This window comes from Onychomys torridus, chromosome 2, assembly GCF_903995425.1.
Source record: "Onychomys torridus chromosome 2, mOncTor1.1, whole genome shotgun sequence".
NCBI classification, from domain to species: Eukaryota; Metazoa; Chordata; class Mammalia; order Rodentia; family Cricetidae; genus Onychomys; species Onychomys torridus.
The window spans coordinates 72,723,987-72,746,647 of record NC_050444.1 but is presented as its reverse complement, the minus strand read 5'-3'; the positions used below and the strand labels follow the sequence as shown (position 1 = coordinate 72,746,647).

At 37.6% G+C, this 22,661-nt stretch overlaps 1 protein-coding gene across 1 annotated transcript in view; it reads right to left on the bottom strand.

The window, feature by feature from the left end:
- Positions 1 to 10,986: 10,986 nt before the first annotated feature.
- Positions 10,987 to 22,661, bottom strand: part of Smc2 (structural maintenance of chromosomes 2) — a 48,753-nt gene continuing 37,078 nt past the window's right edge. The window contains exons 21-25 of the mRNA XM_036179385.1: positions 21,566 to 21,766; positions 19,995 to 20,111; positions 18,402 to 18,562; positions 15,585 to 15,732; positions 10,987 to 12,761 (exon numbers count right to left, since the gene is read on the bottom strand). Of these exons, the coding sequence (XP_036035278.1) occupies positions 12,603 to 12,761; positions 15,585 to 15,732; positions 18,402 to 18,562; positions 19,995 to 20,111; positions 21,566 to 21,766 (786 nt within the window). The 3' untranslated portion in view covers positions 10,987 to 12,602. The remainder of the gene's footprint in view (positions 12,762 to 15,584; positions 15,733 to 18,401; positions 18,563 to 19,994; positions 20,112 to 21,565; positions 21,767 to 22,661) is intronic.

Genomic DNA, 22,661 nt, shown 5'->3' with positions numbered 1-22,661 from the left:
GGCAGGATGATGTCCATGGGTCATATTTGATAGCAATGTTGAAAGTTTTTTGAAATTTAACAGGAGACTAGATTTTGTGCATCTTCACCACACACACAGAATAACTATGGGTACCAAATCATATCAAACTGAGTATTAAGATTTTTATTCATCAACTAATACTTTACAAACAGCATGATTTAGATAATGATGTAGAATAATCTCACTTTTTTTTCTTCTTCCAGACTGAAACGAACAGTGTTATCAAATGTTATCAAAGTCAACACTTGTTTTAACAAGTATGCATCTTGGATACTGTGCTTTTTTTTTTTTTTTAGAAGACCTACATTCAGTTCCAAGCACCTACTTTAAGTGGCTCACAACTGCCTCTAAGTCCAGCTTCAGCTCCAGCTCCACAGATCCAATGCCCTCTTCTGGTATTTATAGGCAACTGGGCTCATACACACACACACACACACACACACACACACACACACGATACATGTACATACTTTAAAATAATTTTTCAGTGTGCATCTTGGTCAAAGACACTCCTATATGTAATGAGCGATGGTTCATGCACTGGTAGCTGGTCAAAGTGCTGAGAATAAGTTCTTCTCGAGCATTTGACCCCAAACTAGATAACTTTATTGCACCCTCAAGAACCAAGAAATATTAAGGGAGATGGAAAGAAAGTAAAAGCCAGAGAATGTGAAACATTGTCTACTAGACAAGCCATGCCATGCCCATTGCACTCATGAACTCACAGCAAGTGTAGTGATGTGCATAAAAACCCATAAAAGCTGAACCTGTCAATATTCTATGATGGATGAAGGAGTGGCACATGAGACCTCACCCTTCCTGGAGGAGTTACTGGTTGCTGGGGGTGGGGGCATTTTCTTCAGTGGTATAGCACTATGAAGTTGTCCACTCTCCAAGAAAGAACATGCAAGCAACCCACTCAATTGTTGTTTTTGTTTTGTTTTGTTTTAACACAGGGTCTCACTATATAGCCCTGGCTGTCCTGGAACTCACTATGTAGACAAGGCTGACCTTCAACTCACAGAGATCTGTCTGCCTCTGCCTCTGCCTCCTGGTTGCTGGGATTAAATGAGAGTGCCACCACACCTGGCTAGGCAACCCTAATTAAGCTCAACAGATAACATTAAAAATGCAGCAAATTAATAAAAGGACTAGAAAACAGAGGGGGACCTGTTGGGAAGAAGTGTTAAGAAGGGGTAAGAGATACCAATGGGGACCAAAAAGAGCAAAATACATCCTATATCTGTGCCAAATTGTTAAACAGTAACTTTTAAAAGGGAAATCAGGGTATGAAACATTTAGATTTCCAGTCCCCACGTGAAGACACAGAGAGAGGAGAGCCATCTGCAAGCCAGAGGGGCCTCAGAAGCTGCCTCTAAACTAAGAAAATACAAGTTAGTTAAACAAACAAACAAAATCTGTTCCCATCTGAGCCAGTCCCTTCTGGAGTCACTTTTAGCTGTTCAGTTTGGTGATCTATACTTGCTCTTTTGTACACTTACAAATCACCAGCCTCCTGGTTTAGTTTAATTGCTAAAAAAATAAAAATAAAAAAAAATGCCTCAGTAGCAGCACAAATATAGAATCATTGTTCTGCAGATATATGTTCTTGGGAATAACTAATGGCCAAAGGTGATGGTAGCTGGCACTCAATGAAAGGACTGGCCCATGCCAAGATATAAACGCCTGAAAACTATTTCCTCAATCAATAAATATCTCTGAAGTCATGTTTCAACTTCAGAGTTCTCCAGGGAACTGACTGGTGGAAGAGTAGGCTGAAGACCAGGTCAGACTTACTTGCAAAACTCATATTTAAATCCCCAGGGAAAGTACAGTAGACTTTGTAATCAAAAGACATGAGGACTGGAATCTGGTTTGGAAACTACCTTGGTCTTTTGAACAGAATTATTTAACCTCATAAAGCCTCAGCTTCATCATTCATAAGTGGAATAATTACTACATCCCCCAAATATTGTGAGGTTTAAATAAGAATATTTTGGAACATAATAGATGCTTGTTAAAATAAAAAATACACCAGCAGAAACAGTAGTCAGCCATGAAATAATCTGCCAGCATGTCCAGTGAGTTCTTGAATGTCTCTTTTATAATATACTTTTTCCCTGTTTGTTGTGACATTCTTTTCTTGAGAGGGACACGCACAGAAAAATAATACTGTGGTGGAAATGAAAAGACACAGGCTTCTAGGCCAGCTGTGATATGGAATAACCCTGTCTGGTTTATAATGACCTCACCTGCAGAGCAGGACAGTTATGACCTTGTATTTTCTATATTTTACACACAAACTTCATGATGAATCCGGCATGAACCAACAACAGCAGCCATCCCCAAGATTGCCTTTGCTGTCTTTAAATATCCCAGCCATGGTCAGCAGCAAGGATATAGTGAAGGCTCCAGGAGAGAACTCGGAATGCTGCAATGTCAATTTCAGCAAAAACCACTGGCCATGAAGCCACTGGCAAACAGATCTTTCTTTCCCCAATTTCCATATCATGCACTGGGTACTGAACTAATTGCGTCTGACTTACTAGATGTCTCCACTGACCTTCTAGCTCACTGGCTAAGATTTTACATTATCCTTGAAATCAGTAAACGTTGGGTCCCTCTGGTCCTCAATCTGGGCCTTGGGCATCATACAAGCATCATTCACCTTGATTGTCTCAGTCAGTGACCTTTCTTTTGAACTTGCTAGAGCTTCTAGGATGTTTTCTTTTCATGTTCCCAAATGAAAACTCTTCCACAATTGAGATCTCAGTGCCTCGGATAAGAAACCATCTAAGGTGCTTTAGGCCTTTTTTTTTTTCCCCAAGAAGATATTATTCCCATAATATATTATTTTCTTCCAACAGAATTTCCCCTGTGAGACTTCTGTGTGTCTCTTGGTGCCTTTGAATAGAAGCTTTCTAAATTTAATACAAAAGATCCACACTGACAGTCCATGCCAGAAGTCTAAGTTGCTTGGCAGATTATGTTTATAAATTTACCTGGCACCTCTAAAATTGATTAAATGCTTCTTTTTGGCTATGAGGCCACTACTTTAACTTGGTTTATTTCCTAACAGAAATTCTATAATTTATTTATGAGGCCACATGGTAAGGAGGAAATAGGCTATTATTTTGAGTTATGAGTTGAATGTTGGGGCTGTAGGTTCTAGACAATCCTCAGCGGAGAAAATCCAAGTGAACTGTGTAACAGCTGAAGGCCCTGCTGCCAGCAAGGCTTGTATCACGAGTTTGTCAACAGGATAAAATCCAAGATGCAGGATTACTATGAAAGAACTGGCACCTACATACATCCCAAGGCAAGGCTTTAGCTATGTGAGCCACCTCCCCCCTAATCCCCACCAGACAGTGCAGCAAAATAGGTCTTTCCAAGAAGCTGAGAGTTGTGTACCAATAAGATAAACTTGGGACCATCCCAATGGGGTGTGAGTGCTTTATGTCAGGACAGCATCAGTACATTGGAGAGTGATGCCAGGACACAAGAAATCAAGGAATCTGAATCATGGAGGTGATGTGCTATCTGTTCAGACACAGCTAAGAGCTCACAGCGCCCCCCATTGTGACCTCTGCAGTGCTACCAAGACATCATTTTTTCAGCTCTATCTGATCTAAATCTAAACAATGCAACTTGGAAGAGAAAGGTTCTTCCTTCTATGGGTCTTAGCTGAAGAGAAGTCTAGGTTTAGTGTGAACACTCACCAGCAAAGTGGTCCAGGACAACTTCCTTCAATTTACTACCTCTTAATTTAGATTAGGTAGAAGAGATTAGGCTAAACAATACTAGAGTAGACAAAGTAACAGTGAAAGTCAATGTGAGGATTAAATTGTGTAGCACATGTAAAATATATACGTAAAAGTGTTTTTTTTTATGACAGCTCAGTTGTCATAAGGAAAAAGATGGAGATGATACTGAATTTTGAAAAAATTCTTAACACAGTTTGGTATAAGAACTCAATATTCACTGTGTGATTATCTCATGTCAAATAGTTACAGTATATGCTGCTTACAGGCTTCCCCTCTAAAGCCCAAAAGAAAAATATATTCTATATTTCACTTACAGTTATCAAAATCTCTTCATATTCTTCTCTTCATAAAACAGTGTATTTGGGGGCAATTTGTAGGGAGATATGAAATTGGAATTTAGAATAGCTGGATTATTTATATGTCACTAGTCTCTGGGGATTCATGAACATCTGTGTTAGAGTTACTTTTCTCTGATAGGCAAAGAGCATTAATTGCACTGTTTCTCAATCTTTACTCCACTGAAATTATAATGAGTAGCTACAAGAGAACACTTACCATGAGTGGGTATAGTATCTCATTTAATCCTTGCAATTCCATTAAGTGATTACTCTCATAGTTTTCATTTTACAGATTAGTGCAATTTGGCTAATAATAATAATAATAATAATAATAATAATAATAATAATAAATCTATACATGTAGGTAATAGGCCAGAGCTGGAATTTGGATTACCAGTCTCACATCTTTGCTTACACCCATTATGCCATTAAATCTCAGTGAAGATGGAAATTCCACCAAAGTTTATTCTCTTAGTGAGCTATAAAATAATAAAAATCTAGTGCATCAAATGTTAGCTTGTTCATTAAGACACAAAGTACAAACAATATAAAAATGATAAATCACAGTTGACTTTTTACAACCTTGGTGTTCCCTGAGAAAACTGAGCTCATCAATCTTCCTCCCAACTAATCTTTTCAACATTAATGATTTCCTAAAGTAAATTAGAAACTGGGAATTAATGAGTTTTTCTTCTTAATGACATAAGCCTCATATCATTCCAGTTTCCAAACCAAATTACTGGTTAAGTTATCAGAGAATATGTGGATAACAATCCTCTATGGGCCTTAGTTAAATACAGACTTTAATAATTAAAATTTCTCACTAAAGTGGACACTTTCCATTCTCAAAAAAAAAAAAAAAATCATGTGCTTTATTGTAGAGGCCTCATTTCCTCTGCAGTGTAAAGATGTTTGTTTCTTGTCATGTTACGTGATCCACAAACACATGCTTTCAATATAAAATATGGCTTATATACATTTTTAAATATACAGGGTTGGGGATTTAGCTCAGTGGTAGAGTACTTGCCTAGCAAGCGCAAGGCCCTGGGTTCAATCCTCAACTCAAAAAAAAAATTTTTTTTTAAATATACAATTATAATTTTCAATGAGCCATGTGCAGGAGATGCATTGATTCATGTCTTTTGCCTGAAATGCCAGTCAAATTGCAGCTTCTTCACCCTTTTGCTGTCCTTGACGCTGAGCACAGACTGCCAAACTCCGCAGTCATTAATGATGCCAATCAGAACAGGAACCACTTACTTTTAACAAGAGCAATGAAAAGTGTAATCGCCCCAGATTTGTTCAATCATTTCACAAAGTAACAATACCATTAATAAATCACGCAAGCCCTACAAGGAGACCAGCATTCCCAATATCACATTTATAGGCAAGTCATTATATTGGAGAAAGAAGATTAAATCAAAAGACTTGAATACTTTAAGCAGTTCTTGAGAGGATTAGATACATTGTAGCAGTATCTTTCTAGTTACTTTACGTATTTTTATTTTAAAATTATACCCTTTCTGGAAAGCCAATACCAGAATGGCTAAACAACTATAAGGTGTCCCTAGGATAAAGTATTCTAGGAAGTTCATAGGAGAGATGAAATAAGATATTAAAAAATGTTGCAGCATGAGAGGAATGGTTGAGCCAACTCAAGCACTTGGTTTGGATTGTTGGCTGTCACTTGAAGAGTTCTCTTAGGAATAAACTCTATAAAAGAGTTTAAAGGAAATAAGATTGAGTAGATAGATGGTCCAGTCAAGCTGTGAAGGACTGAAGAGCCTCTAGCCTACTTTTTTAGAATTGCTTCTCAGCTAGAAAAATCCAGTGCTGCAGTTAAGACCAGACTTCTCCCATTCTGCATGTGATCTGTCACTTTGTCTGAATGACAGAGTCCTTGCCATACAGAAGCTTCTTGGTTTCATGAGGTCCCATTTATTGTTTCTCTTAGTGTCTGTGCTAACAGTGTATAGTTCAGAAAACCCTTTCTTGTGCCAATGAGTTCCATACTAGACCCCACTCTCTTCTATGAGAGTCAGTGTAGCTGACCTTATGTTGAGGTCTTTGGTCCATTTGGACTTGTTTTGTGTAGTGGTAAGTATGAATCTACTTTGGTTCAAATCCATACATTTGGATTCTTATTCATGCAGATATCCCGTTTGACTAGCACCGTTTGTTTAAGATGCTCCCCCCCCCCCCCGCCCCAGTGTGATTTTCTGGCTTCTTTATCAAAAACCAGGTATCCATAGATGTCTGGATTTATGTCTAGGTCTTCAATTTGATTACACTTCTCAACATGTCTGTTTTTGTGCCAATACCATGCTGTTTTTATTATTACGGCTTCATAGTACAAATTGAAATCGTGGATGGAGCTGTCTCCACCAGTTTTTTATTGTTCAGGAATGTTACATCTATCCTGGGCTTTTTATATTTCCATATGAAGTTGAGAATTGTCCTTTCAAGATCTGTGAAGAACTGTGTTGGGATTTTGATGGGGATTTCATTGAATCTGTAGATTGCTTTCGGTATAGTGGTCGTTTATTAACCCTACCAATCTATGAGCATGGGATATCTTTCCATCTTCTCATGTCTTCAATTTTTTTTCTCCAACATCTGGAAGTTTTTATTATACAAGTCTTTCACTTGTTTGGTTATGCCCAAGATAATGATTTTTGAAGCTATTGTCAAAGGTTCTGTTTCCCTTATTTGTTTCTCAGTCTGTTTGTTGTTCTTTTCATATTGGAAGGTGTCTTAGAGTTTTCATTGCTGTGAAGAGACACCATGACCACAACTCTTATAAAGAAAACATTTAATTGAGGAGACTTCCTTACAGTTCAGGGTTCAGTCCATTATCATCAAGGCAGGGAGCATGGTGGAGTGCAAGCAGACATGGTGCTAGTTATACATCTAGGCTTGCAGGCAACAGAAGTCATCTAAATGCTGGGCAGTATCCCGAGCATAGGAAACCTCAAACCCAGTCCCCATACCCATTCCAACAAAGCCACATCTAATAGTGCCAATCCCTATGAGATTATGGGGGCCAATTACATTCAAACTACCATAGGCTACTGCTTTTTGTATATTCATTTTGTATCTTGAGTTTCTTGGAATTTTGGGGTCATTTACTTCAGTTGTCTTATTGCACTAGCTAAGACCTCAGGTACTGTATTGAATAAGTATGGAGACAGTAGACAACCATGTCTTGCTCCTGACTTTAGTGGAATGACTTTTGTGTTGATATTGACTATGGCTTGTTTCACTGAATCTCTCTAGGACTCTTACTTTGAAGGGGTGTTGGTTAATTTTGTCAAAGGCCTTTTCTGCATCTAATGAGGTGCTAAAGTTTTTTTCTTTCAATTTCTTTGTATGGTGGCTTATGTTTATCAATTTACATATGTTGAACGACTCCTTCATTTCTGGGATGAAGCCTACTTGATCACGGTGATCTTTTTAATGTATTCTTTGGTCTGGTTTGCAAATATTTTACTGAGAATTTTTGAATCTATGTTCATAAGGGCAATTGATCTGTAATTTTCTTTGTTGTGTTTTTATGGGTTTGAGTGTCAGGATAACTATGGTTTTATAAAAAGAATTAGGCAATGCTCTTCCTGTTTCTTTTTTGTAGAATGATTTGAGTACTGGAAGTTACTCTTCTTTGAATGTCTGGTAGAATTCTGTGCTTAAACTATCTGGCCCTGGGCTTTTTTTTTTTTTTTTTTTTTTTTGTAGGGAGACTTTGAATTACTGCTTCTATTTTATTGGGGGTTAGAGGTCTGTTTAAATTGCTTATCTGATCATGATTTAACTTTGATAAGTAGTATGTATTGAGAAAATTATCCATTTCAAGATTTTCCAATTTTGTGGAGTACAGGTTTTTAAAGTATGTCCTTATGAGTCTGGATTTCCTCAGTATCTGTTATGTCCTCTTTTCATCTTTAAATTGTTAATCTGGATATCTTCTTTCTGCTTTTTATGGCTAAGGGTTTATAAATCCTATTGATTTTCTCAAAGAACCAACTTGGTGTTACACTGATAGTCAATGTATTGGGCTTTTTGTTTCTATTTTACTGATTGCAGCCCTGAGTTTATTTTTTGACATCTATTCATTTTTGGTGTTATTTGTTTTTTGTTCTAGAGCCTTATGTGTGCTTTTAAGTTACTAATATGTGATCTTTTTTTTTTAATGTAGAAACATAGTATTATGAACTTGCCTCTTAGAACTGCCTTATGTCCCATGTTTGACTATGCTGTTTTCGTCTTCATTCAGTTCTAAAGTGTTAATTTTTTTCTTCATTTCTGTTTTGACCCGTTTCATTCACTAGAGTTGTTCAGTTTCCATGAGCTTGTAAGCTTTCTATTGTTGACATCCAGCTTTAATCTGTGGTGGCCAGATAGGATTCAGGGTGTTTTTTTCAATTTTCTTGTATTTGTTGAGAACTGCTTTGTGTCTGAGTATATGGCCAACTTTGGAAAAAGTTCCATGACGTGCTGAAAAGGTATACTCTTTTGTGTTTGCGTGAAATGTTCTGTAAATATGTTAGGTCCACTGGGCTTTTGATATGATTTAGCTCCAGGATCGTTTTGATGACGTGTTTGTGAAAGTGGGGTACTGAAGTCTCCCACTATCACTGTGTGAGCATCTCTATGTGATTTAAGATATAGCTGTGCTTCTTATGACCTTGGGCCCCCTTGTGTTGGGTGCATAGATGTAAAGAATTGCAATACCCTCTTGGTGGATTTTTCCTTTGATGGGTGTGTATTATCCTTCCCTATCTCTTCTGATTAGTTTGGGTTTCAAGTCTATTTTGTCAAATATTAAAACAATAGCTTTAATTTACCATTTGTTAGATGTAGGCCTCCCCATGCAGAGATACAATCATAGGTAAAGTAATTCCTCAGAGTTAAACCAAAACCTGCAAGAAGATAGCTGAAGACTCCCAACCAGTCGCACTGCAACAATTGTGAAAAATAGTCTCCTAAACCAAGTCTACCCCTATCCCAAACATGTTTGTCTATAATCTGTTAAGTTTCCAAAAGGTCATAGCAAACCTCTCATTGAATAAACTCTGTAGCATAGTGACAAACAACAGCCATAGTAGATGGTTTCCAAACCAAAGGTGAAACTTCTTATCTCCTTCCACATGCTGGACCATTATCTCCATTGTAGACGCTCCTCAGCAGCACCATGAACTGTGATAAAAAGGTGAACACACACCAATGGGCAAAACATAAATCCCATTGCATTCTGCATCTCCATGACCATTGTAGGGAGGCTGGAAGCTGCATCTTGCTGATAGTTGCCCAGCTCACTGATCACTGAGCTCTTTGGTGCCTCTTCCCTGGTAGAGATTCTCTGGTGGTGGTATTCAAATATTTTTACATCTGTTACCATTCTTGTACCTACCTACATACTATCTGTGTACTTTTGAGGATGGATTGCACTTAATCTGCCAAAATTTCTCCTCATAGTCTCTATGTAGCCAGACAAGCCATTCACCATTGCCTGGGAGTCTTTCTTTGTACATCTAATTTCAGGTCTTCTGTTTCCACACAAAGTACACTACTAGGTGCAGTATTTAAATCTGCCCATTGGACTTTCACTTGCCAACATCTTTCAACACATTCGTATCTCAGGCATTTACTTTAAATTTCATCCATAAGCAGTGTTATCTGTGACTGGAGCTCATGCTCTCTCCTCTTGTCAACTGGCAGGATGGGATTCCCTTCAAGTCCTGAGTGTGATAGCTAATGGTGAATTACCTGGGAATATTAGGCCCACTGAGGGAATTTATTCTTAATGCACCAACTTCATCCTCAAATCTATTGTTGCTGACTATTACGAGTTGGCAAATCTGGCAAAACAGCTAAAAATGGGCTCTGGGGCTATATAACCATTTTCTACCCCATAGTTAGGTGCTCCTCCTCTACAAGGGTCTGGTAACACATCAGTGTGCTCCAGAAGATAGTGAAGTTGCTACTGTAGATGGCATGGCCTTGCCTTAGGGATGGATCTGTGTTGTGAATATCCCACTGGAGTTTACTGTAAATTCTACACAGTGCCCTTTACAATGTACTTACACCATGGAGTCCTCTGCCTTTCAAATGTTCTTAAGGGATAAAGCTGCTTTACCTTTTTACCAACCCTTTTCTTGTGTCCTTCTTGAAGCTACCCTGTTACATGGTACATAGATTAAATAGTATACCCAGTTGTTCAATCTGCTGCCTTCAGAATCAGATCAGGCCTAGAAGGTAGTGTTTCCTCCTTGGCAATAGAAAGTATAAAATGTAACCTTATAACATTCATCAATATAAAGTTTGTCCCTATAGTTTTTTCAAAAACTGGCAGTTACTCTGGATCAAAATGTGAGCTCATAGTTACTACTCCTATGTCATGCTTGCCCACTTAAAGTCATGTTCCCTTCAATGACAGTCATGAACTCTTAACTCCCTTGAACTATGAGGTCCAAATTAAATACTTCATGTATTAGTTGCCTTGGTCATGGAGTTCTACCACAGTATTAGAAAAATAAATAAGGCATCTCCCAAGTCTTATACACTTCTGGCCTCAAGCATTTTTGGATGAGGCATGGTCATACTAAATATCCAGTGCTTCTAGAGTTAGTCATCCATTAAGTGTTATTACTGTGTGCAAGTTTCTTAACATCTGTTCAGTTTCCTCAGTGATATAATGCTGATAAAGATTACCTCACTGAGTTACATAAGGACTAAGTAAGAAAATACATACAAATGAAAAGAGTCTGGCTTAAGTTATTATTAACTCAATGTCTTATGGATATATGAAATGCCGCAACTTTCTTATGTTAAAAAAACACTACTACAAAAATTTAATATATGCCTCACAGAAATTTAATATATGCACAAGAATTTTCAAAGAGCAAAATTATACATAATACAAAAAAACAGAAAAGCATACAAGGAAATAATTTATAGCCAAAGAAAGGAAATCACACAAAATGGTCAACCTTATAAGTCATTTTAAAAATGCTGGCTAAAATAGCAATTCAATGCTATTTTATAACTGCCTAATCCCAAATATTAATAGCTGGCATTGATTAGATTGTGATCAAATTAGAATACTGTATCAGTGACAGTGTGAAGAGACACAACTGTTTTGACCAATAGTTTATAACACCTTTGGAAACAAAACACTGTGTAGGTCCATTATCTGTGCTCCATACTATCTGTAGGTCAGTTTTTACAGTTTAGTGTCTCTTCCCTCCCATAGTAGACAGAACCACTCCAGATGAAATCATTTCCAATATGTTCCAGGGTAAAAATTACTTAAGGACATCACAGATATGTATGGCAAATGAAGTTTGAGAAATATCCAACTCAGGGCCTGGATAATGTATCAGAAAAAGTAGAACACCAAGTAACAAATGCTTAAGTATCAGTAAGAAACATGGGCCCAAACGTGTAAAAAGTTATTAGATCACATCAGAGCTCTGAGGATTCCAAGTATGGAGGTGTTGATGTGGAAATGTTATCTAGAGAGACTAAGAACTGCAGATGAGGATCTCAGGGTGAGTATTAGCTCTGCCTCCTGTTTTTTAAAGGAGAGTCACCCTTTGACCCGGACAAGCAGAAGGCACTAGGAATTGCATCAATCATCAAGCCTTTGAGCTATTTTGGTAGAAAAGGCAGATTTATTTAGGTTTATCAGACTCTTACAAAATATACTTTTCACTTAATCTGCTAGGTTCTATAGTCACCAAAAGGTTAATGATTAGATTATGAGAAGTCTGATAAAAAGCTTAAAAAATATTGGAGGACTTTAGATAGAGCAATACAAGTGTAATATGGTGCAACACATTTCTTCCCGAGTTTCTATTAAAATACTCAAAGACCAATTATCACACACACATAAACATGATAGTTCAACATCATTAAAGTGAAATTTTTTTCCCAAGCTCCATTTCCCATCTGAGAATTTGGCATGGTATCCCTACAGGACTGGACCAGGACTGGCCTCAAATAGCTCAGTGGATGCATAATTACTGTGTTCCCTTTGTTGGTCCAAGGACATGCTTTATAAATATCCATATTCAAATGATTTTATAAGCAAAAGAAAATTCATCAATACTGTCCTTAGAAATTAAACTAGTTAAAAGCTAACTGCCAGCTATATTTTTCCTATAACTTCATCTGTTTCTTTGTATTTTGGCTTTTGCATACAGAATTTACCAACTAGGCAGATCTCAGGTTCCTTAATACATAAAAGATTTTTGTAAGAAAAAAAATTGATGATATTCATGTAATCACAGCTACAATAATTGGACCACAGTCACACTAGGTAAGAAAAGAGGATTCTTCTTTTACAAGTGATAAAAAGAATTAAGTAAGAAAATAATGATAATATTACCATATAAACAACTTAGACCTCAAATTCTTGAAAGTTTATGTGTAAAAAATAAGTCAGTGGGAGCAGTCTGTACTCTCAACTTCTAGCATGTGCTCACTTGGGTCCTTTAGCCTTGGACTTTGCTTCCTTTGGAATCCTTCCATTTTGACTCTGAGTAAATCTGGCTACTGTAGAAACGCCATCCACGAACTTAGTTTTGAAGAGAACGTTTGCGTTGTTGAACATACCTTCTTTGAGGGACACCACAATGAACTTAAGGGAACAGAAAGAAAGCAAAAACATTAAAGAAAATATTCTTAAAGAAGTTTACTTTCTTAAAGAGGATTTAAAAATTGAATGGAGCACAGAAACCAAAACGTCAAAACAACATAGGGGAAAGGATGGGCTGCAGTAGTGGGGAGAGAGTACAGCAGGATAAATGGTAAAGTTTGGGTGGTGGTAGGCTTTAATTAGAAAGGAAGTTCAATATAAGTTTAATGTTGTAAATACACACACACACACACACACACACACACACACACACACATCTATACAAAGACATAAATACACACATTAAATGAAATTATCTCATCTGGGCTGACAAAGCTCTCCTCTCCTTAGAGCTAATGTCTAACAAACTAATTATTTTCCAGTTGTTGGTTAGGATTATCCAAGAAACTACCAAAACATTACATAGGCTATTGCTGTTGCCCCTGGTGGAAGGTACCCTACTGCTAAGGACACCATGCACTTTGGACACAGGATCTGAAGGATACTCGATGGTTTTGACCTGAAAGCCTGTTCCTTGAGGTTTAGCTTTCATGGTGTCAGAAGGTGCCATCCAAGTTTCCAAAGAAGAGAAGCAACCAACAGTCCTACTCAGCACGGCAATGATAACCCTAAGGATACAATAGTGGCATGCATATCTTGGCAGTAATCAACAACTCTAATTATATTTAAGGCCCACAACAAGAGGGAAATCATGTTTGGTAGTGGAAACTTGGCCAACTAAACTGGGCTAATGAGGTCATGGATCAAGAGAATCTACAACTGCCATTTACTAAACTAGCATATGTGGTGGTATTGTGTTCCCCAAAATATTGTGCACCCTAATAAACTTATCTGGGGTCAGAGAACAGAACAACCACAATATTAAACAAAGAGGTTAGGCAGTCATAGCACACCCCTTTAATCCTAGCATTCCAGAGGCAGAGATCTACCTGGATCTCTGTGATCAAGGATACAGCCAGGCATGGTGACTCATGGCTTTAATCCCAGGGAGAGATGGTGAAAGCAGAAAGGTATATAAGGCATGAAGACCAGAAACTAGAAGCATTTGGCTGGTTAAGCTTTTAGGCTTTTGAGCAGCAGTTCAGCTGAGATCCATTTGGATGAGGACTCAGAAGCTTCCAGTCTCAGGAAACAGGATCAGCTGAGGAATTGGCTGAGGTGAGAAAGCTGTGGCTTATTCAGCTTCTCTGATCATCCAACATTGACCTCAGTACCTGGCTTCAGGTTTGTTTTTATTAATAAGAACTTTTAAGATTCATGCTACAAGCATAATCCTGATTCTGAATGTTTATCCTTGTATCTACAGGTAACTGTACCTCTCAGCCCTCATCAACAAAATTTCTCTTAGAAAACCACATATGATCACAATGCAGAGAACAAGTGACTTATGGTGCACAATTCTGATGCATCTGTAACACAAATTCTGCATCTAAGGTCAGGCAATACTGAGGAAGAGGAGGGAAGACTGTTAGAGCCAAAGGAACAGACAGGCTGCTACGAGAGTGGTCCCCTAGAAATGTCCAAGTTACACACATAAAGTCTCAGTAACATGCCTGCCTAAACAAGATCTAAATAAGGACAATAACAACAGACATGCTTATATAGAAGAGGGAAATGTCATGGGGACCCACAGTAGACAAAGAACTACAGGTAACTAAAAAAAGAGCCTCCACAATAATTGGCTGTTCAATACCAAGTAGTAAGCCTTCTCATACATAAAAGTAACATTATATGGACTAAGCAGGCTACATTTATATATTTAGGAATATAAGTTTGTGGTGTGTAACAATTAAAAAAGAGGCCAACAATCTGAGAGAGCAAGGTAGGGGGTTACATGCTAAGGGAGAAGGGAGTAAAAGGAAGGGAGAAATGATGTAATTATATTTGTATTAAGAGAATTATCAGGAGGTCATTCTGTTCTTTCCTTAAACACATACCACCAAGAAAATGCACAACCTCAAATACTAACTGAAAACAGTTATGGTCCTATGCACCCAAACAGACAGTAATGTTCTCTTATCTTGGGAGTTTCTTCATTTTACCTTCAGTGTTTCATTGCTTAAGGTTATTATTTCCCAGTAGCTGACTCTTGTGGCTAGCATTTCCTATTTTATTATTAGCTCTAATCATTTAGTGAAATAATTTTCTATGTGATGAATTTAATGATACCAAAGAATATTACAAATTCTTACAGGTCTACCTGAGTCCAAACACCACCTTAATATACTTAGGAAAAGGCACCACTTCACTGCAGGTACCCAAAATCTGCCATCATAAATATGTATTCTAGAGTGAGTAGAATGAGTAGAGACTCCAGAACTGTACAACATGTAGTTTTATTCAACTGTATATGGCAGCTGCAGCTCTACAGCAACAATACATTTTTTTTTCAAAGCTCTTTTTAGCTTGAAGGGTTTTCTCTGCTTTAGGCAAGAGAAACCACAGTCCTCATTATGTGCCACATGTTTCTGATACCTTAAGTATATTCTTGAAGCAGCTTAGCTGATTGGCATCCTTATGGCAAACAGCTACAGAAAACAGTTCTATCATCACTAAATCAATTCTAAGTTGTGTTCTTCATCATGCTTAAACCAACAGTGTTAATGTCTAGTTTTTCCTTCAAGGCAGACTGACACCTCTTTTTGACAATTAGCATAATGGACAGGGACTCCAGCACTGAGCTACAGTCCAAGCCAATCCCAAATATCTAACTTAACAATGATTACTAATTAAAAGCTTGGTTTCATAAAATAAACACAAAGACCATTTCACTTCTACTGAGACATTTTTTGGAGTGGTCCTTACCTGAGAATGTGTAAAGTGAGTACGTAGCATCTGTCCAATATTCTGGGTATGAGAAAGATCCAAGGCTGCATCCACCTCATCCAATATATAAATTGGAGCAGGTTTGAAGAGGAGCATGGACAATATTAGAGACAGAGCCACTAGAGACCTGAGAACAGGTTGGGGGAAGTAAAGTCATAGACATTTACAGATATTCTACCAAAACACTAAAGCAAATCTACAATGTCCTTAAGATGATACATAGTGTAGACTCATCTTAAAGTTGTAAGGAATCTAGGTTCCAAAGCTCTCGTTATAAGCATACAATTTCCATGAGACAATTTTAACACTCTCATTACATTTGGCATTTATACTGAAGAACGTGTTTATTTTGAAAATAAATTTATTACATGTATTGGTGTTTTGTCTGCATGTATGTTTGTGCACCACATGCATGCCTACTTCCCTCCCGGGCCAGAAGAGGGAATCATAACTGCTGTGACTGGAGTCACAAACAGTTATGAGTTGCCATGTGGGTGCTGGCAATTAAACCCAGGTCCTCTAGAAGAGCAGCCAGTGCTCTTACATATCAGATATCTTTCCAGCCCTAGATCTTGTACCTTTTTATCAAGTGACATTTATCCTTACCTCAACTGCTTATTTAGAGCCAAGACAATAGGTAAGAGAGTGGCTATATATCTATTAAGGAAGCAGTAACAACTTGGTTACCCCTTTAAAATTTTCATTATACACGTATCCACAAATACATATATACTATATTCACTAAATACACATACATATATACATATATATACACGCATACTGTATGTATACATTATCTCTCTATTTAAAAAATGACAAAAGGGCTTCATAAGAAAAAAGCAACAGGTCTCAATTTTTTTTAAATATCCTTCTGAATTATCAAAGTCTTTTTTCGAGACAGGGTTTCTCTGTAGCTTTGGAGGCTGTCCTGGAACTTGCTTTGTAGACCAGGCTGACCTCGAACTCACAGAGATCCACCTGCCTCTGCCTCCTGAGTGCTGGGATTATAGGCGTGCGCCACCACTGCCCGACATCTTTTGGTTTTTGTCTGAAACAGTTTATTGGCTTCAATGTGAATGCTTCTCTTAGATACATAATTCTAGGTTGACTCATTTTCTTTTGGCACTTCTAAATGATCTAATACTTCCTGGGATGTTTAGGATAATAAGTCTAAAGTCTCAAATCATCCTTACATCTATGCTATGTGTTTTTTGCTGGCTTTCAAAGTTTTATAACTATAAAGGTTTCCAATAATTTTGTATATGCCTTGCTGTATCAGTATGTCTATGTGCTTATCTTACTAGCTCAAATGGTGGTCTTCACAGAATTCATCATATCTGGGAGATCTGTTGTCATCATTTTTTTAAGTATTTCTGTTTCTTGTTTTCCTTTATTTTCAAACACTAATTTCATGTGTTTCAGGCAGCTTCCACAGGACACACAACTGATTTTGAGTTGTTTTTTTTCCCCTCCTCAGTTTAGGTTCAGTAGATTTGACTGCTACATCAAGTTAACTCTTCTTTATTTTATGGTGTCTAATTCATTAATCTTGTGAACTTTACATTTCAGTTATATTTTATCTCTACAGTTTCACTTGATTTTTTTAAAACAGGTTTTATCTAATTATTTGTTAGTATTTTTTCCTGTGCAATTCTTGAAAACAGTTACTTTAAATTTCACATCTATTAATCTCACCATTTCTAAGACCATTTCTTTTGAAGAATTATTCTTCTCTAGTTCAGCAAACTGAATTTTTTTTTTTTTGCAAATTTACTGATATTATTATTATCTTAAATAGAGGACTTTGCTGTGTAGCCTAGGTTGAGCTAGCTCACTGCTGTATATCAAGATGGTCTCAAATTTGTGTTATCTGAGCCAGGCAGTGGTGGCTCATGCATTTAATCCCAGCACTTGGGAGGTAGAGACAGGAGAATCTCTGTGAGGCTAGCCTGGTCTACAGAGCAAAGACAAGCTCCAAAGCGCTAGAGAAACTGTCTAAAAAAAAAAAATAAATAATAATAAAATAGAATAAAAACCATGTAGTCTTTTTCCTTTGCTTTTGGTGTTTTGGGATTACAGGAGTGAGGCATCACCCTGTGTCTGTAATTCTTATTCAAGGTTGGACACCATGTTTAGTGTCTGCTTTGCTATCTTCTTTAAAGAGCACTATTGTATGTGTATGTGTGTAATGAAATTGTGGTCAGGGTCCACTGTTCAGTTTTCTAGGGTTTGTCTAAAGCAGTGCTCACTTCAGAAACATGCAGATCTAACACTTGGTTTTCTGTGGCTTCCTCAAACAAAAGTCCAATTGTCCTAAATGTACTGAGACTATTAAATAAACGTTAGTCGGTTTCTCTCCCTGCTTTTGATGACCAGTAATTGTCACTGAGTATGCTGGGTAAACACAGGATTGACATTTCCATTTTTCCTTCTGGGTATTCAGAGTCCATTTTTAAATAGTCCATTTTAATGAGTTGTTTCTCCTATATTTTGTTTAGTTATCTGGTTGTTTATTCTTTTGTACAGTGTTAGGGAATCAAACTCAGGGCCCTGTATATGTGAGGCAGGCACACCAACACTGAGTTATACCCAACACTGAGATATATCCCTAGCTCTAGTTGTTATTGTCTACTAATTTAAACAAATATTTCAAACAAATAGTTCCATACATTAGGCTTCTCAAATTCTACAAAGGCAGTCAAACAAATCAAAATTGAAACAGAATTACAGACTAATGAAATGATGAATTATACTAAATAGCCATAAGAAATTATAAATTGCAAAGAGATTACTTACCTCTGACCACCACTAAGCTCAGTTAGATTTTCTTTCCATGTATTTCCTAAGGCAACCTTGAACTCCAGACCATCTAAAACTGTCTGCCCTTCTGGTGGTGCAAGCATAGCATTGGCACCAGGCAAAAGGGTAGAAAAAATAGAGCCAAAGTCTTTGTTTACCTAGATCAAATAAGATAAGAAAAAAATCACAGTAAAGCATCAGAATGCTTTCAAATTATTAATATACATACATGAAACTCAGTAGGTCCACTGTCAGAAAAAAAAGTCTCAGGAAACTGTTTGGCCTGTCTGAATTGCCACAGCAAATGATTATACAGAGAATAGGCCCAAATTCAGGCATACGGAATGGTTCAGTGCATATACTTGTATATCTGATCAGCATTTAGCCACCTGTCTTATAAATATGACAAATAACTTCAGCATTCAGAAGACAAATGTGAGTATATCACAGAGAAACCAGCATTGCTCCTTGTCCAATCCATGTGCTCCAGGATTTGACAGCCATGGTCTCTAGGGAAATCTTCAGATTCAGTGGTAGGCACCCAAAATAAACAAGTAAATATACATAGGAAATCTCTTAAGAGGCAAGCGGTATTCCTGGATATGGTCCTAACTAGGTAACATGCTACCTCAGCCAAAAGAAATATATACGCCAATATTAATAGCTTCTACTACATTAGGCTACTGTTGAAAATTGAGAAAATGAAGAATGATGACTCGCATACTGAAAAATCAATAAACATCAGTTACATTGCAAGAACCTTGGGAATTAGGAAAGAGAAAAATCAATTTACAAAGTATTCTCATTTATACTAAATTTGGGAACCATTGGGGGCGTCTTCTAGGAGCCATTATTAACTCTATATGTATTATAGCAATACTTGAATCAAGTTTCTGCATGCAAGGAGATTGATCTATAATTTTCTTTTTGTTTTCTTCAGTGTTTGTGTGTGTGTGTGTGTGTGTGTGTGTGTGTGTGTGTGTGTGTGTTTCACAGGATTTGATATGACCGATAGTGACTTGATAAAGACAGGTTGGCAGCACTCTATCCATTTGGAATTTCTGAAGCTAAAGGTTTGGTGGGATTCAGCAGTGATTCCCTCCAGGCATGGAATTGTTCTACAAATTATATAATTGTTTAGATATTATATAAGTACCTTAAAGATGCAGCTTAAGACCAGAAGTATTCTTGAATATGAACTTAACTAAGGAACTTACATTCTCTCAGGCAAAAAGCTACATAGGCCAATATTAATAGATTCTACCAAGTAGGTTATCACTGAATATTGGGAAAAAGAATGATGACGTGGATGCTGATTATTCAAAGTTGCACTAGTGAACCTCGAGAATTAGGAACAAGAATAAACAGTGTTTCTTTTAAAAGTAACAGTCATGATAAATGAGGATGTGACATAAACTTGCTTCTCTAAGTCTTGTAGTAAAGTCAAGACAAAAACACATTTAAAAAGCCTGGGAGGCTCAGGTGTGAGCACATGGCTCATTCAAGCCACACTGAACTGTTCTTACTGTGTAAACCTACTGATGTGATCCTTCATCCTTGACTTGGGGTTACATTTTGAGATTAAAGTACCTTTTGCCAAGCAATATTTAGGGCTTGGTTTTTCTTCTGATCAAGATCTTCTATAGTTGCAAGGATTTTGGATTTGTCATTTTCTACAATTCTCTTCTTCTTCATCAAATCATTATACTGTAAGGAAAATGGGATACTTTATTTGTAAAACACAAAATGTCTTCCACATTTTGGGATTTAGTCAGCCAAAAAGAAGCTTCATTCTTTTTAAACATAACACAATCCTATTTACTAGAAAGATACAATGTACCAGAACTATAATAAAAACCAAATTATGAGAAAAATAAATATATTACCAATATACAGGAAAATTCAACTACCAGAAGCAAGAATTTAGAATTCCTAAAAGTATTTAAGACTATACTAATAGCCCTTTTCTTCTAGTAACCGAGGCAAACTGGAAAATGTTACAAGAAAACTAGTCAGTTTCAGTAGTACCACAAATAAGCTTTTAATTCTTTACCATGCTGTATATGTCCTGTGTAATACAGTAACTGGCCTTTACCTTTCTGACTACAGAATCTGGGTCTTCCTTTGATTCTGCAATTTTTTGGTCTCCTCCAGTCCCTTGGACATCATAAACCCACTCGTGGTCTATGTTCCCTGCACTGTTCTGTCTTCCTGGAAGGCGCTCTTTGTATCTGAGTAACTAGTCCCTCAGTTTCAGCTCTCACCTACTGCTTCACACTAGCATTCTGCCGAGAGGGCTGCCGTGGGAAAGTTGCATGCATGACTGACAGTACAGAACCTTCTACTACCCTTCCCAGCCCATTTCTCCTTACAGTTCTACAGTTCAAGTAGTCTTCATACCTCCCCTATTAACTTGAGCCAGTCCTGTGACCTCCACGTTTCTATCTTATTTATTCCCTAAGTTCAGTTCTTATATAAGCAGACACAAAACATGAGGGAAGAGGTCAGCTTTCCATCAATAGAGAACCTTAGTGCTTCTTAGGGTTTTTGGTTTTTTGTTTTGTCAGCTTGCCTAAGCTAGAGTCATCTGAGAAGAAAATGTCTATCACATTGGCCTAAAAGGCCCAAGTCTGTGGGGCAATGTCTTGATTAATGATTAAGTAAGAGAGCTCACCCCACTGTGAGCAGTGCCACTTTTGGGCATATTGTCCTGGGTTCTCAAGGAAAGCAGGCTGAGCAAGCCAATAAACAGCACTCCTCCATGGCCTCTGCTTCAGCTCCCACCTCCAGGTTCCTGCCCTGAGTTGCTGCCCTGGCTTCCCTCAATGATGGCTTATAACCATGGCCGGAAGGCAGGTAAGCCCTGTCCTCCCGAGTTGCTTTCTGTAGTGGAGTTTATTACAGCAAGAGTAACCCTAACCAGGATGACCTTCTAATTCTTTCAATATGTCCCTTTTAACATTGCTTTTAAAAGTAGTATTAGAGCTCAGTTATCATGATCTGATAAAAATAAACAAGTTCCACCATGCTATGCAGCTTAAATATAAAAACCTACTAAGTTAGGCAAAGGGTTGAATTGAATAACAGCTTAGAGGTCCTATATCGTCACAGATGGCTATGCCGTTCTATCATGGCTGAACAGTGATAGGAAACAGACTTACCCGCTCTTCAGCTTCTGTCAGTACATTCATAGCTCTCATATTGACACTTCTTCCTAGTTTTTCTTTTACTTCTTGTAACTTCTGAAGTCTCTGACCAGCTTCTTTTGGGTTGTTTGTTTTGAAATCATAGGCACTATTAGGTTGGCCAAAGAGGTGTTTCTCAGCATTAATCCAGTCATAATCATTCAACATTTTGGATACCTGGCCACACATGAAAAAGGAAAGAACTAAAATCATATCAAAAAATGTTTCCTAAATGCTTACTACTTTTAAATCAAGTATTTGGGAGGAAAAAAAGAACTAAAGAAATCACAATGACATAGACAGAGAAAGGCTAGGGCAGCTCATTTACAGCGATAAGGATGGATCCTTGGCCAGGGATCGCAGACCCAAGCAGACTTCATAGAGAAGGGTCTTCCCACCATGCAGGAGCAGGGATAAGTGTTAGAATTCCTAGCCACCCTCCTTCTCACCGCCCATGCTACATGATGGTACACGCACTGTCCAGCAGCCAGGCAAGATGCTTAGTCAACCTAGGGCCTTATGTTCTACATAATCCCATAATCCGGACACCACGTGATCATGTAATCTGTGCACAGCATGGTCACACAATCTATATATGTAGCAATCACATAGCTACATAAGCCCATATGCACACGTGTAGTAAGGAATCTGTAAAAGCGGGTTCCATCTATTCCTTCCTCTCTTCCTGCATGGTTATTCCATAGGCCTATGCACACCCCTTCTGTTCCTTTTCCTTAATAAACTCTTATAGCGGGTTTTGTGGTATCTACTGGCTTTTCTCGCACGGTAAACAGCGCCACTTAATAAATAACATTGTGCACCTTAATAAATAACAATGAGACACCCTGGTCCAGAAATGCTTTGGGTTTTGTTTTGTTATTTCAATTTTGGAATATTTACATATATAGAGTAAGATATCTTGGAGATAGGATCTAAGTCAAAACAGAAAATTCACACAGTATCTGAAGACAATTTTACTTGACACTTTTACTGCTTCTTTACTTTCATTCTAACCTGGTACATGAGGCCAGGTGTTACATTTTCTCCTTATGGCATGTTGGCACACAAAATG